The 17,528-nt window shown below is 42.1% G+C and overlaps 1 protein-coding gene across 3 annotated transcripts in view; it reads left to right on the plus strand.

The window, feature by feature from the left end:
* Positions 1 to 2,076: 2,076 nt before the first annotated feature.
* LOC109905457 (latent-transforming growth factor beta-binding protein 4) overlaps positions 2,077 to 17,528 on the plus strand; it is a 73,687-nt gene continuing 58,235 nt past the window's right edge. The window contains exons 1-3 of one of the 3 annotated variants that reach the window (XM_020502835.2): positions 2,077 to 2,586; positions 6,209 to 6,279; positions 11,579 to 11,864. In XM_020502835.2, coding sequence (XP_020358424.2) covers positions 2,300 to 2,586; positions 6,209 to 6,279; positions 11,579 to 11,864 — 644 coding nt within the window. In that variant the 5' untranslated portion in view covers positions 2,077 to 2,299. The remainder of the gene's footprint in view (positions 2,587 to 6,208; positions 6,280 to 11,578; positions 11,865 to 17,528) is intronic. The other 2 variants (XM_031790489.1, XM_031790490.1) reach the window with 2 other exon arrangements.

Genomic DNA, 17,528 nt, shown 5'->3' on the forward strand with positions numbered 1-17,528 from the left:
ACTGATTGAAGTGGATTTAACAAGTGACATCAATAAGGGATCATAGCTTTCATCTGGATTCACCTGGTCAATCTGTCATAGAAAGAGCAGGTGTTCCTACTGTTTTATACACTCAGTGTATTTGGACTTTTCTACAATACCTATGAGAGGCCATGTGATTGAGGGCTGGGTTGAGACGGTCTCTGACTGCTCCGCAACGTGAATGTCCCCATGCGGAATAGTTTCATGGGCATTTACCCTATATTCAATTATCCCCCTGCAAGATGTATTTATCATTGTCATTTCTCTGGTACCTAGGCGTTAATTTACATCCCAGTTTCACGTTAAAGAAAAAACCCACTCAAATATGAATTAGTCCACTGTTCATACATTCCCAAATTGTTTTGCATGTCAGCAATCAAGTTTTCAAGATGTAGAATTTTCAAGAAGCGAAGTGTCACTTGCCACATCATCATGACGCTAAGTTTTGCATCATGCAAAATGCAATATATCGACTCCGTAAAAAACATACACTAGGCTAAAACAAAGACAGTTGAGTCATTCAATTTTACATGTCAGTCATCTTATTACTTAAGTATTTCAGATTACTGTCTCGCTTGCCATTACTGGTGAAACAGAACCTTTACCAAGCATGAAAAATTATACAATCAGAAACTGTCCTTTGCCACAATTACTTTGCATATCTGTACCATTACTGCCATCTAGCGGCTTTTTGAATACCCTTCACCTCTGCACATTCGCAAATTGTTGTCCTATTTCAAATGCAATAGCACCAAGTCAATGGTGGAAGACATGCTTCTGCTTCGGGGGTTTTTCAATACATTTCAGATACAAACGATCTGTCTCAGTCTGAACTTTCATAGTCAAATATGGAGATCTGTCAAACATCTTACCTAAAACAACACTTGGTTTCCTTAACTTCTCATTAACTCATCCTTTTCCAGGAGGTATAAGGCATCCTTGGAATCAATGGGACAGCGCTCAACCTTTTGGTGGTGGTGTTTGTGTATGTTTACATTCCAGTGCACCATGCATGATGACAGAAAACTGCTGCCCTTAATAGCATAGATTGATTATTTATCCACACACAAAGTACATGCACAGGGAGAGGACAGAACGCAAAGTACACGCACAGGGAGAGGTTATGCATTCTAATGTGTAATCACTGCAAGGCATGATAGCATACATGTTGCAAATCATAAAGGTCCACTGAGAAAGAAAACGTATGATGGGGTGGCAGGTAGCATAGTGGTTAAGAATATTGGAGCAGAAACCATGAGGTTCCTAGGTGAAAAATCTGATGATGTGCTTTTGAGCAAGGCACTTAATGATTACATACCGTTTTACCTACTTCATACAAATATACAGTACTGTATTCCAGTCAAGGCTCATCCTATGTACTTCTATACACACATGATCTATTAATTTACTGTCCATAAGGTCAAAAACAAAACAAAAACGATGAAACGAAAGGAATAAAAACAGAACAAGTGGAGGTGTTTGGGCAGCACATAATTTGGGAAAGGCCGGGCATATACACACCATCACAAACATATCTGTTTATGTTCCAGACACTGTGTGTATTGTTAGGTTTTACTGCATTTTTGGAGACAGAAACACGAGCATTTCGCTGCACCTGCGATAACATCTGCAAAATATGTGTTTGCTACCAATAACACTTTATTTGATTTAACCCTAATTGTTCCTATAAGTCTGCTAAATGACTAAAATGAATAAATCAATTGCTTATTGAATCTTATTGAAACTATGAAACTATGAGTGTGCTGTTGCAAATTGTATTATTAATAAACGTCCTCGAGGATGCTGGCAACCTCGACACAGGGCAGACTCTGCTGTAGGCTGTGGTGGTCACCCCTCTATTTCCATGTCTATGCGCTGGTCCTACACATATCTGATTGGCTGTGCTGTCCTTATATTTTAGAACTCCTATCCCATTGGCTCAAAGTTTTTAAGGCGAACTTTAAACCGACTTTACCATTTTCTAATGGGGTAGGCTCCGAATAATGCAAGAACTAAGAGTGGAGTCTGAAGAGTCGCGTTTATTTTCTATTTGAAAAGTAAATGATCTAGCCTATTAACTTCATTTGCAAAAATAGGCCAAACTAAGACATGTGCTCAAATTGTATATGATTGTTTTGTTTTGGCTCACCTATTGCATAAAATTGTTTTCTATTTCTTAGTTTCTAAATTGTATTTTTCTTTTAACAATTTCCTGGTGATTCCGTTGCACTTGGATTATTTATAGGGTCGATTTGTAACGCAGAAGATACTTCTAAAGATGTCAAGCAGGAGATATGCTAACGTTTTCGTTCTTGGAGTGACATTTCTTGTATTTCTTACATTTTCGAAATGTGGGACACTAGTGAGGCGTTCAGCCCGTAAAGGGCACGAGATGCAGAGGCGAACGGCGGGCAGGTACCAACACGCAACCGTGAATGATCAAGTTTATCAGACTCAGTGGAGAATGACGACGACTTCAAAACCCAAATTAAAACAGAAACAGTACCATTTTAATGGAAAGAAATACTGGAAATACGCAACTAATGTCACACTTCAGTTAAATGGGTGAGTAGCCAGTAATAAATGTAGATTACAACCTCGGAGCCCGACAGTCAAAAGCAGGTGTTTTACAATAGCCTACATAACGTAGCCTATAGTATAGAGAATCAGACCATGTTTCAGTGTCCTTTTGTCGTTTGATAGTTTCATAAACATTTTGATTAAGACGGTACACATTTGGGGGTTCATTATTTTGTCTAATGGCTTGCCAATTATTGTCCTCTGGAAAGTCAGGCTACTAGAAAATAATAACTTGTGCTTATAAAGTACATTTCTTTCAGATGGGTAGCCTCCTTCAAGTGATCTGTTTCAATTATCCATCAAAATGGTAGACCACAATCCAATGTCATTCCATCCTAAAAATTTACACAGGTATGTATGTTTGCACAAGTCCCTCTTGGATTGTGAGAAATTCTTCTATTTGACATAAGAGTTATCGATGTAAGTTGTATGTGACTTGACTGCACCTTTTGATGAAAGTGCATGACAACAAGTGATAAATGGACCCAAAGTCAAATCACACAGGACTGGGAAATTGGCACTTCATGCACAGCAAAGTTCATGGAGTTTGCCACTTTCTGAACTGGCCAGATTAGAGACTCAACACATCATCCGGTGAAGTATTCCCCTGACCTGCAGAGGAAATGTTGATCCTTAAAGCTAGGGTAGGAATTTTGATTATCCCATTGCATTAGTACATTACAGTACTTCTGGTCATACCATGAGCGGAAAACAGGATACAAGCTCTCTAAGCAATTAACAGGATTAATCATTACTTCCCATTTTCCAGACTGCTTTATTTGGATGCCTCAACTCATATGTTTTCAGTCAGTGAAAAAACATTTCACTAATTGAGATAAACTAGTACACACAACTAACTTAGCACCAACAGGCCATTTCTCTTTGGGGGCCATGACCGTCCCACTCTGCTCTATTTAGCCCCAATGCACAGAAGGAGCCTGGCTAAATGTCCAAAATAAACACTGTCATGGTTCTACTCGGGGGGGGGGGGCTCTGGGGTGGCGGTTCAGCAGTTCAACCCGGGCTTAGGTGAGCGACCGACCTTCCCCGGAAACTGGCATCGCTTCAAAGCCTCTTTGATGAGGATCTTTAGCACCCCACGTCATTTAAGAGGGTAAAATATATTATTGATCTTCTCACCGGGGGTGAAGTGGAGGGAAGTGGGACAAATCCCTGAACTCTGCTAGAACAAGAGCATGAATTGACTTGGCGGAGCTGCAGTGAGCCTATAGAGTGTGACTGTGTGTAACTAAGGCTCTCTTTGTGTGAGCCTTTTTATTCACAGCCACAGAGCTCCTCTGAAACATTGCAGCATTATGTGCTTGTACTGTACGGCAGGCTATAGGCCCTAACGCAACACATGCCGCAATGCAGAAGCTCTTGGATTCTCTTGTGTTCCAGAACATTAGTCCTGTTCCAGAGCAGAGAGACCCTAGAACTAAAGAATCTGCATTCAGTCTGAGCCTTTTAGAATAAGTCCTCAAAGATGAGAGGATAGAAAGCCCAAGTCTAAGAGTCAGGCACTTCAGAATCGGTGCTCAGTCACCAGAAGAAAAGGTTGAAGATAGAAAGTTGGATAGCCTATGGCAGTGGATGGGAGCAGTGTGAGTATGCAGGCTCTTAATGGGGTGGCTCCTCCACCCAGATGACAGGTCCCACTTAGTTCTGTAAACACAGGGGCTGGGGATTATTCTACTGTATTAGAGCAGTGTCAGCACCGCGTTAAGACTCGACTAGAGATAAAAAAAAAAACATCCAGTATTTTTCCATTCCACAACCACCGCTGCTGACAACTCCCTATTTGGGGTGAAAGCAACCCCTCCACCTTGTCTCAGTGGTCTCTGCATTCAGCTGTCAGGTCGCGAGGGAGGAGGAGGCGCTGACCGCACCGAATGAACGGCACTCATCCCATCGCCAGCTGACCCCTTCCCCTGTGCCTAGTCATATAGGACCGTCATGTGACCCATGCCCTCTCTGTTGAATGAGGCCATGTGCAAATGTTCACACATCCACTAGCTGCTATCTAAAAACCGTCTTCATAGTTGGCAGAACCCGGGTGGTGTTCAGTTCTCAAGACCTGCACTGAAGGGAACTGTCAGTCTGAGAGAACAATGATATGCCTGTCACAGTCCTGTTTGGGTTTGGTTAGGAAGTTTGCACATCTTTTGTTGAGATCAATTGGATGTTGCTGGTCAATTTTTAAAAAACTTTACAAAATGTCTTCAGGATTGTGTCCAAACTGAAAGATCCGCAATTTAGCGTTGATATAGTTGTAATTCCGGCGCATCAATGGTCTGACAGTCTGTTTTGGTAGTGACATCTGCTGAATTAGCCTCCACCTTGGCCTGGGGTTGGGTTCAAAAGTCATTCAGTCTCCAGACAGGCTCACCTTCCTCTGGGTGAGTTCACTGCTGGGTTTGAATAGGGGCCCTGCCTCTGCTACTTTGCAGACCCCCAGTCAGACCCTTTTGGAAGAGGCTCCTGGCCCACTATTTGCAAACACACAATAAACCCAGAAAACTGTAACTAATCAGCAAATCCCACAAAGGAGATATAAGGGGAGCTCGGTGGCGCGGGTCACGCTGAGCTGTCACTTTGAAGAGGGCGTCGTCACCGTGGCTTGTGTTGGCGTGCTAATTGCCTCTTCTCCCAGAAGCCCCCTGGATAAACAGGCGGGTGCCCCAGAAACGAGACTCTGCAGAGGACCCTTAATCCGGTTTTGTTTACCCAATCTGTGGAGCAGAGGGGGCAAGTGGCTGGCCCAGAGACAGACAGATACGGCCAGACCAGTGTGGGAACACAATATCTGTCATGCATTGTGCACAGGATGGACAGAGGCCCTTCTCACCCAGGGCAACCACACCATGGCCCCTCATTCATATTCATAGCTCCCCTTTTAAACAAACTGAATCTATTACGTCCAAAGGCAAGTGTAAAGACAAGGAGGTATTAACTGTTTCACACTGAAGCAACAGTACATTTCTGGGGGCCCCAAGTAGTGTTTTATGAATATCCAGGAAGTTGTGAAAATAGGACCATGTTTAGATCCTTTTGTGATCAAATTAACTTGAACTGTGTTATAAAGCAGTAGTGTCTGTGATTTCTGTGTGTGGGGTTCCTGTCTTTAAGCGTAACCTTAACTTATGACAGCCTAAACTATGTACTGTCATAACTGCTGCCAGGGGCGGATTGCCATTGGCATTTCGGGCAAATGCCAGATGGGCTGATCTATTTTTAGCTTTGTGGGCCTGTCTAACTTGGATTTTTTTGCACAAAATTATCGTTATCTGGCTAATAATGTTGGCCTCAAGGAACAAATGGGCTGTTGTGCTGGCCTCGAGGGGAAAAATGGTCCAGTGTGGGGGCCTTAAGGAAAAAAATGGTCCAGTGTGGGGGCCTTAAGGAAAAAAATAGTCTAGTGTGGGGGCCTTAAGGAAAAAAATGGTCCAGTGTGGGGGCCTTAAGGAAAAAAATGGTCCGGTGTGTTAGAAATGCCAGGGCCAATTTCTGGTCACAATCTGCACCTGACTGCTGCAGTGATCTGATCCTATAAACTCTGCTATCTTTAATATGTCGTCTGTCTGTCTGTCTCCCTTGCTCTCTGCAGGACTAACGTATGTGGAAACAGGTGCTGCCACGGATGGACCGTTTCACCCAAGACTCAGAAATGCACCAAACGTAAGATTCTCATGTTCACTAACCTTTCTCCAAGCATAGCAGGACTGTCAGTCCTTCCATAACGTGTAATGTTGTTCTACATTGTTGGGGAAATATTATATAAAGATCTCATCATACCGTATAATGGAATATCATGCATAAATATTTTTTGTTGCAAGGAGCCACCTTATACAGTAGGGGATGGTTGTCCTTATATCACCACGACAACCAGAGTTTTCTTGCCCATAGGGTGCACAGGGGCACGTGCCCCCTCAGATTTGTCCTGTTAACAAAATATATATAATAACTCTGTAATACTACTAACCACCAACAATTTTATGAAGTTGGGTTAAGCTAGCCCAGATAGGTTCCAACTTCATAACTAGCTACCAAGAAGCCATTTCAGGCTATCAATCAAGTGAGTTATTAACAAGCTAGCTACTCTATCTTAGCTGGCATGCCTGCTGGCAAGGTTGGTAGACTTTAGAAAAGCGAGCAATAACTAAATATTCTGAATAAGACTGCCATTTCTTTTATTATTTGACCCAGATTTTAGCAGATAAGTATACTAGTTTCTTTAATTAAAAAAATTAGCCACCAGTCAGGAGGATACAGACAGCTCAAGAGGTAAGCTTAGATATGCAGAAAAATACATATTTGTTTTTACATAGAATTAAACCTAATGATTATGGCTCTAGATTGCAGGAAAAAGCTGTTTCAGGCCTAGCCCCCCTCCGGACCACCCCCCCAGCCATCCTCACGTACTTTATGCCCCCTCAGATTTTTGGAGGACATGACACCCCTGATAACAAAACTCTCTATCATGGTACTTGTGATTGATCTATTCCCAGTACTGTACTGTATATAGATGGCAAGCTGTCAGTAGTTGGTTTAATAAGGAGTGAGCGAGCATCAATCAGGCTCTATAGGACAATGGAATGTTCTCTCCACCCAGCTGGAAGTTGTAATGTCACATCCAACATCAGCAGAACCCAGTCCAACCTGTGTTTCCTCCCATTTCACTCAGCCAGACATCTGGAGAACGTATGATTTCATTGTATCATCATTTTCTGATTATGATGGGGGTGTGGATGGCAAATGTGAATTCCGGTCAAGACCTACACAGTTTACAGATATACTATCTTAATTTGACCTTTTTAAACCTCGACCACACTACAATTTGCATTTCCTGCTACGCCGGAAAATTCTCTGCAACAACAGATTGATCAAATTAAGATAGGACACCTTTCGACAGCACACATAGTGTGCAGTGTAGCAAAAAGCGTCCGATATCGATATGTTTCGATATGTTATGAAAGTGAATATGTCATGTGTTGATAGTGTTGAGCACCTCTGGTCTTGAAGAGTCTGTCGTAGGCTGCATTTACACAGGCAGCCCAATTCTGACCTTTTTTCAGATAAGCTCTGAAAAATATATGATTTGAAAAGACCAATTAGTGGGAAAAAGATCAGAATTGGGCTGACTGTGCAAACACAGCCATAGTGGTCTGTGATGATGGCCTAACTTGGACTTGACCCTGGACCAGCGGGCCTTTTGCTAAACCCTTGACAGGCCTGGGCCCATATTCTTAAAGCGTCTCAGAGTAGGAGTGATAATCTAGGATCAGACCCCCCCCCCCCCGCCCATATAATCATATTAATTATGATCTAAAAGGCATAACTGATTCTAGATCAGCAATGTAACTCTGAGGCACTTTGTCTACACACAATGCGAGCACTACTTTGTCTACACACCATGCTGTACACAGAGAAGAGGTCGGGACCTTTTAAGAAAGGAAGAGCTCCTATTCATGTCTGTCTCCCAACACATCTCTGTGGTGTAATCATTATAATCCACACCTCCATAAACCTTGTCGACGGGGATGGGACACCTTTACATGTTCCAACCCCTTGACCCAGAGGATTTAAAGGGCCAGTGTCATGTCAAAACAACCTGGCTCAGCTTTCCTGCATAGCACGGCTCTGCACATTGTCAGGAAGCACAAACTCACTGCGAAACTCACACTCACTCACACACATTCATGCATGCACCCACAGAGGCACACACACGCAGGCATGCACACACACAAATATACTCCCATAATTCCTTTCCCCCTCTAAGGTGTATTGATCAAATATAAAAGCCATACTGAAAAGGCGACTCTGAAGTGGAAGCAGATTTAGGCCTATATTCAATCAGATCAAGCGTTAACCGGCGATGGCCGACACCCACATAGCCAATGTTTTGGTGTTGTTGGCGGTGGAACTGCGTTGGAGCTGTCGAATCGGTGAGCAGCTGCTCTTCTGATCTTTGTCATGAAACCACACCTGTCCCACTCGTGTTAGAAGTTCAGAATGAGAAAGTGTAGGCTATATCGAAATATGACCCTCAAATTGAAAATCATTAAACAAAATAATGAGGATTTCTATAATCCTAATCGAGGTGTAGATTCATTCTCACATTCCAGTGTTCACATTTGAAAGCAGTGCTGCATGGGATTTCTCTTCGTTTTTTTTCAATTGATAACATGTATTGGTCAAAACTGAAGTCACATTGTCAAAACTCTTCACACAGTCAGAAAAACAGAAGTGTATGTGGACCAAACTGTGAATCATTTCTCATTGCTTTCACACAAAATGCATTCAATGACCACATTCTCCAAAATCCATGAACTCTGTTCTCATTCATACTCCACCACCTAAAAAACTATATAGTTGCAGCACATGTTTTCAAATACAAACACATTGTTTCCAAAACTGTTAAAAACACATTCAAAACAGAATGATGGCAAATGTATTGCATTTCTGCTGTAACCAGATTGAAACATATAGAACATTTTAGCAGAATATTTAATCATTCCAAACACAGCTGATTGCAATTTCAGCTGAAAGCCGACCCAAGTGTCCTGTTTTTAGTCTCGTTAACAAACAGACAAAAGAGGATGGCTTCGGAATGATTTAGTTTGGAAACATGGATCAAGGAAGACCGGTTGGTGGGGAAAGTAGACTGCCAGGGTTGAATTAGACATTCCAGAAGATACTTTCCAAGATGCATCGCCAGAGAAGACATAAGATGTGATGTTGATGAGAACTTGTGGCCAAATGCAGGAGAGAGGGAGAACTAGAACCCTCACAGTACTCTACAGTATGAGTGATTATACTATACATGTTGATGAGAACTAGAACCCTCACAGTACTGGACAGTATGAGTGATTATATTATACATGTGGATGAGAACTAGAACCTCACAGTACTGTACAGTATGAGTGATTATATTATACATGTGGATGAGAACTAGAACCTCACAGTACTCTACAGTATGAGTGATTATATTATACATGTGGATGAGAACTAGAACCTCACAGTACTCTACAGTATGAGTGATTATATTATACATGTGGATGAGAACTAGAACCTCACAGTACTCTACAGTATGAGTGATTATATTATACATGTGGATGAGAACTAGAACCTCACAGTACTCTACAGTATGAGTGATTATATTATACATGTGGATGAGAACTAGAACCTCACAGTACTCTACAGTATGAGTGATTATACTACACATGTTGATGAGAACTAGAACCCTCACAGTACTCTACAATATGAGTGATTATACTACACATGTTGATGAGAACTAGAACCCTCACAGTACTCTACAATATGAGTGATTATACTACACATGTTGATGAGAACTAGAACCCTCACAGTACTCTACAATATGAGTGATTATACTACACATGTTGATGAGAACTAGAACCCTCACAGTACTGGACAGTATGAGTGTTATATTATACATGTTGGAAAGAACTAGAACCCTCACAGTACTCTACAGTATGAGTGATTATACTACACATGTTGATGAGAACTAGAACCCTCACAGTACTCTACAGTATGAGTGATTATACTATACATGTTGATGAGAACTAGAACCCTCACAGTACTGGACAGTATGAGTGATTATACTACACATGTTGATTATGCTTTTTGTTGTTGTAATTATTATTGCAGCCCTGGAATTTCAGGAATTTGTTTTTTGTTTCAACCTTTTATTTTTCACAAGTAAATTACTACATGCAAATATATAGAAAAAATAAAGGTTATTGAAGCAAATTGCTGCATGTATTATTCATTCTTGTTACACATATATTTTAGTACAATCAATAAAGTGAAAAGGTGTTATTCTTATTCTATAATGAAATGCTGATTTACGTGAAAAATCATTCAAACTTCAAAGAGTTCATCATTTATGTAATGCTCCCTGTTGTTAGTGTTTTTTAGATCAGTGTGTTATGAGTGATAATGTTATGCTTTCTGAGTGAGAATTGTTGCCAGTGTTCTGGTCGAACGAGCTTATTCTGAGACATGTGTGAAGTGTTTTGGTGGTCTGAGTGAGTTTTGGAGGTGAGATTAACTGTTTGGCCAAATGCATGTTGATAATGCAGACTGTATGAAGAGTTTTGGAAAAAGTGGCTTCAGTATTGACCGATGCTTGTCAGCAATTGAAAACAAAACTGTAATGTGACTCAGTGCAGCCAATGACAATGTCCGCATTATGTATAACGCCGCTCGTGCTTTTGGCAGCCCTTACGCAGTTCCACGTCCAGCACCACCAAAACAGCTGCTATGTGGATGTCGCCTGAAGCCAATCTGATTGAATAGAGCCCTTCGTTAGATTCAGTCCACTGTGCACTTTGAGCCTCACTTCTGGTTGGTCACATTGTGCTAGCCTTCGTGCGAAAAAGCCACGGATAAAAAGGGTTTCCGTGCACAACCCCTGAAAAAAATGTCAGTAAGCGGTGCCCATCGCTGTTGATATTCATGGAGGCGGCCAGGAGATTTGTGGTAAGCTGCTGGGTTTGGGATATGCTGTTGTTGTCTGTGTCCAGTGGGCCATTACTGGAGCCCTCCAGGGGGTTCGACCCGGGCACAATGGCGCCCAGCCAGGGATGATGGGAGAAACCAAGAGCCTGGAACTGGGGGTGGGGGGGCCTGCATCATGTATGCATGAATACCCCCTCCCTGTATCCAGGACCATGGCTCTCGCCCTCCTCTCCTCTTTTTTTCATTCCTTAGTTCATTTCAGGGGAGTGAAATCTTGACCGTTCCACCATTGGCTGTTTTTCTTGTTTAAGTTACAGTCCACATTAAGCTGTTTGTCCTACTGAGTTTTTATTGAGATAGTAAAATGTGCCGCACGAAGTGGTCGAAGCAGTTATCCTCTTACGGTTGAGTTTCTGCTCTAGCATCTTAGCCCTCTCAACCACAGTCCACTGTTCTGGTTTTATGAACCTTCTCCTCTCTCTCCCCCTACTTGAAGCAAGATGCCTTCCACGTTGCCACAACGGAGCCGTGTGCAGGCAGCCCAACATCTGTGAATGCCGAACGGGCTTCTACGGGGCACGCTGTGAGTTTGCAAGCGTGACCTATGGCCTTGTAGGCCTACCCTGGGCCTTCCTGCGCCCCACCAGCCCCATGGTCAGCACCACCACCACCCTCTCACCAACCACCGTCATCCCCAACACCACCCCAGTGCCCACTGAGACCACAGCTGCATGGAGGACAGAGGGGACACCAGTCAGCACTGTGCGCTGGAAACCTCTTACGTGAGTTTTTGACTTCTGTTTACTGTGCACTGCCTTGATTTACTGCATCACCAGCTTGTGCCATTTAGTCCCTTCTCTACTCCTCCATTTCCTCTTCCTCCTCTCAGTTTGCTGGCTTTGATGTGCCAGTCTCCAGTCAGAGGCCTGGGTTAGCCCAGCATGTGGGCCACAGGTGCAGAGTCAGAGTGTCTGTAGCGCTTAGTTTGGTCCAGCTGATGCAGTGCAGGTGTTGGGATCAGGGCACCTTGCCAAATGGTAGAAAGGGTTGGCTCAGTGCCAGCCTAGGGGTAAAGATAGAGTACAGTATAAAATATAAGACTTATGACAATATTTTGCAGCCTCAACTGATAAAGAGGTAACCCTTAAATTTGTGGAATGTGAAAGAAAGCTTCTATTAAAATTGACTGTGGAGTGAAGTTACCTAGGATAGTCAGCAGGTGGAACTGTTCTCCAAATAAAATCTACTGTAAATAATAGTGGAACTAATACTGTACTGCAAATGGAGCCAGTGTGTGTGTATGTGCGTGTGTTCTTGTTCATAGTAAAGAGATGTGGTTTTTACAAGGGGTCCTAGGATTTTATTTTCAAAACCGTTAATTATGCAGACAATGGTCAGAGTGAGTCATGTAAAGAGACCAAACAGCCCTTGAAGTCATGCAAGAGGATTACCTGTGAAAATAATATACTGTATATTTATGCTCTGAAATGAAAAAGAAAGCTTTTAGTCTCCGTAAGTCTTTTGCCAAAATGTGAAAGTTGTTGGTGGACGACTACTGTTGGAAACTTTTAATGTTCATCATTCATATAATAGTTCAAGGGTTCTTCACCTTTTTCACCCAAATAAGACATTCTGTTTTCCTGGGACCATGCTCATAAAAACATGCACCCTTTTGGGTCGCGAACCCATAGTTTAAGAAAGGCTGCAATAGTTATTCATGTTATTCTCTTCAAGTCGTCTTGTTGCGTTGTTGAAATTTGGTTAAAAATACCCCAAAAATCATCATGTTATTTATTGTATACCATACTGCAATGTTAGTTATTTAATGTATACACCATACTGCCTCGTGTAGTGATTCAGCATACCCTGCAAGACATGTAGTGCTAGGGAGAACTTTATAGCGTTAACACTAGCTGTACTGAAGCCAGTCACTTACAGTCTAGCTGTTTCCTTTAGTTGAGGAACATTTCCCCTAGCTGCGTACAGGCTGTCTCCAATGAGGACTAATGAAGACAACAGAGTTTCCCTTTACAACCCCCAGCAGCCACTGCTACTCATTCACAAAACAACAAAAACACTGTATGCAAAAGAGAGATCCACTGGAGGGCCTGAGGCGTCCAGCTCTGTGGGAATTTGGACCAAATCACCGTAATCGTTTCTGATGATGTTGATGGTGAAATTGTATGTTGTTGCAGTGACGACCTCAACATAGTTTTTTTCTTAAAAAAACAAACATTTTTACACGAAGTCTGTTGAAATTTACAACATAATACATGTCTTTGTGACTACTACTTGATTTTGTGTATTCTATTGTTGTGGCAAACCAAAGCTAGAGCATCACCACCCTATGTCACATGCATCACTACAAACAAAGCAGTCTTTCAAAAAGATTTAAGGGAGCGTTGTTTCATTTGAACCTTGTGTCTGCGTACAATAAAACCATGTCTTCTGGAGACGAAAAAAACACAGTGGAGAAGTTAAGCCCAGCAGTGATTTAATGTGTCTTGGAAAGGACGGAGCGTTTTCTCTCGTCTTTGGCTCTGCTCCTCGTCTCATTCCTGAGTTCACATTTCACTAACCCTGCTTCCTCATCCATGTAAACAGTTTGATCTCGGCAGGCTTCAACACCACAGTATGTTGGATTTAAACTAATCACGTCTCTGTGGCTGTGTCCCAAATGGCACCCTATTCCCTGTGTAGTGCACTACCTTTGACCACAGCCCTATGGCCCCTGTTCAAAAGTAGTGCACTACATAGGGAGCCATTTTGGGACGCAGACCATGTGGGGGCATTAGTACACTGCTTTGACTCGAACCATGGAATGGGAAGCACGTTTGTGTTTACTGTGAACCAAAGCAGTCTGATAATGTACAGTATGTATGCATTACTATGGCCATTCTACAGGATTACATGTAATCTGCTACACTGTGCTGCTGTCGGTCAGATTGATGGAATAGGTACAACCACTGTCCATTGACCATCTATCTCTGCTCTGTTTGCTGTCCAGTCTAAGTCAAGTTAAATGCCTCAGACCACCAGGCCGGCTCCCTGTCATCACACACGGACACGCGCACACTCATCTAGGTTTAGTCTGGTCCCGAGACAGTTAGACATAAACCCTATTTCTTCTTAGAGTATGACCCCAATGCCTCTGCATAGTTTGACTTCTCCTTATCTCTATTCTCTGTTCTCTTAATGATTCTGCCCAGCAACAACACCCTTGAATCAGGTTATTAGATTGACTTTTAGCGACGTGTCCAAATAGTTTCACAATGTTTTTAGGTAAACAAATTCACTGTCCAAAGATTTTCAACCTCTTATGGTGGCACGTTGCTCCAACTTGGTTTCAAGTTACTCTGAGTTGATTTAGGCAAGCTTTTTGGAACACTCTTAAAGGGGGTCCTACTCCAACGATTCTCATTGTTTTTCACTCAACGATGCTAATGCTAAACTGTAACTAAGTAAATATCTTGGGTCACTGATTCACCAGGTCCGTGGTACTCAACAGAAGGTAAATGCATAATGTAGTGTAGGTGAATACTCCTAACAGGCCCATGCTGTGCTGTACTCGTGGCTCGGACACAGATGGACTCTGTGTAAGATCACCCTGTCTGCAGGCACAGTGCACTCTCTCAGAATTCCACAGAATGTTATAGGCATCTGAAATGATGCCGAACCGCGAGCTGTCAAAAACAAAAGTGCTGTAACCTGGGGACGGCATTGCGCAAGACATGAGTGGTGTGTTAAGTAAACAGTGATCGCATCAAAACATAGGGATTTGGTGGATATCTTTATTAAGTAAACATGGGAGGAGAATGTATTAACTTGGTATGGTGGAGCCTGTAACAGACTGAGGTCTGTCACCCCAATTATGATTTCCCAGGCTTGAATGAACTGGCCTACCATTTGTTTGGTTTTCATTCACCACACTCCTCCCTGTAATGAAGAACACTGGCTTTATCCCTACTCCCACTATGCACCTCCGCTGCAGCTGTTTGATGTTGGATGTTTGTTTCAAGTTCTGTCCCCCCCACACACACAAGTTATGGTCGGTCAAGTGCAGGTCAGGGCTACATGTTCAGCTGGGGAATATCGAAATGATGCTATCACCAAAACATTTCCAACTTCAACGTTCAAGTGTCTCTACTACGAGAGATTCTTACATGGCTGACCAAACTGGCTCCTTTCGCGCACAGTTGATTTTGTCTATCTTCACCAGAGAGGTTCATGACACGCAGGTTAAAATAACAAAACCAACTGTGAACCAACTATATTCATTTGGGGACAGGTCAAAACACACATGAAACATTCAAATTGTATTTTAGCGCGTGGCTACGTAGACTCCCGCATGCAGTTTGGAGGAAATGATTGAATAACATGTGTAAATTGATTTTGCAACACTCACACGTGCAACGCAAGTGGTTTGTTCAGCATGTTAGTGATTCACTTAGTTTTTTATTTGTATTTCCACAAGGGACGTATAATCTATTGGTTCACTGGAGTTTGTCAAACTAGGCTTTATTTGACAAAACCAATGTTTTTCAAGGGTCAGCACTTGAGATAGTAGTGAGTAGTCTTGGGCCGTATACCATATATATTGTATACCGGGGTATTTGGAAATAGCCACGGGATGGTTTTTCCATCCTGTGAATTTTTGGTCTTTGAAGTTTTTCAATAAATTGTCATATTTGTATCTAATTTTTAAGTAAATACCTGCAGACAACTTGTTCAATACATTAGAAGGTAAAGCAGATCGCGCTCTTCATTTCACCTGTCACATTATTTTACATTGAGGCTGACCGTAGTTCCCCAGAACAGTTGAACCAGCTGTTTATTTGGTTTAGCTTGCTAGTTAGCTAAGTAAGTGGCTGAATTAATAAGGAGACGGGGCATCATATAGTGTTAGCTTTCTGCCATGTTTGAGAAGTCAAAGCTCTTTGGATGAGTTAGCCATGGCAGCTGTACAGATATCTTGATTTCCTAGAGTCCCCCCCCCCCTCTCCTCGTCCCCTCAATCTGCTCCTCCCCCATGTTCTCTGAGCAGAGCAGGCATGTCGTTGCCCTACTGTCACGTTGTGTAATGATAGACAGGTTCAGAAATACAAAAATAGGGGCTTTTATTTCTCTACCCAAAATAGCGTACATCATAAATAATGACGGGGACGAATCCCAAAACATGCGTGTGTATATACAGTTGAAGACGGAAGTTTACATACTCCTTAGCCAAATACATTTAAACTCCGTTTTTTGTGTGTGTTTTTTTACAATTCCTGACATTTTAATCCTAGTAAAAATTCTCTGTTTTAGGTCAGTTAGGATCACCACTTTCTTTTAGGAATGTGAACTGTCAGAATAATAGTAGAGGGAATGATTTATTTCAGCTTTTATTTCTTTCATTACATTCCCAGTGAGTCAGAAGTTTACATACACTCAATTAGTATTTGGTAGCGTTGCCTTTAAATTGTTTAACTTGGGTCAAACGTTTCCGGTAGCCTTCCACAAGCTTCCCACAATAAGTTGGGTGAATTTTGGACCATTCCTGCTGACAGAGCTGGTATAACTGAGTCAGGTTTGTAGGCCTCCTTGCTCGCACACGCTTTTTCAGTTCTGCCCACAAATGTTCTATAGCATTGAGATCAGGGCTTGTGATGGCCACTCCAATACCTTGATTTTGTTGTCATTAAGCCATTTTGCAATAACTTTGGAAGTATGCTTGGGGTCATTGTCCATTTGGAAGACCCATTTGCGACCAAGCTTTAACTTCCTGACTGATGTCTTGAGATGTTGCTTCAATATATCCACATAATTTTCCTACCTGTTATTTTGTTATTAGTCTGTTATTTTATGGTGGTTTAAAGGTTATGTCGATATAGGACTCGTTTTACTGTGGATATAGATACAGTCGGGCAAAAAAGTATTTAGTCAGCCACCAATTGTGCAAGTTCTCCCACTTAAGTTAAGTTCTCCCATTTGCAAATAAATTCATTAAAAATCCTACAATGTGATTTTCTGGATTTTTTTTCTCATTTTGTCTGTCATAGTTGAAGTGTACCTATGATGAAAATTACAGGCCTCTCTCATCTTTTTAAGTGGGAGAACTTGCACAATTGGTGGCTGACTAAATACCTTTTTGCCCCACTGTACACATACTAATCAGAGGAAATGGGAACCGGGTGTGTGTAATGAGACAAGACAGTCCGGGTTTGGTGGTAATGAATCCAGTTCAGTGACGCCTAGAAGGCTGGTAACGTAGACCTCCGAAGCTGGTGAACGGAATGAGCAGCAGTCCTGGGGGAATCCATGACACCTACTGACTCCATACACCACACAGACACAGTTTGTACACATGCTGCTCCAGTGTTGTTCTTTCAGACAAGCATGCATCAAAACCTTGTTCATTAGCACAATATCTCTCGTTCACATTTGCTTATAAATTACCAAACTCA

The sequence above is a fragment of the Oncorhynchus kisutch genome, linkage group LG15, assembly GCF_002021735.2.
Source record: "Oncorhynchus kisutch isolate 150728-3 linkage group LG15, Okis_V2, whole genome shotgun sequence".
NCBI lineage: Eukaryota > Metazoa > Chordata > Actinopteri > Salmoniformes > Salmonidae > Oncorhynchus > Oncorhynchus kisutch.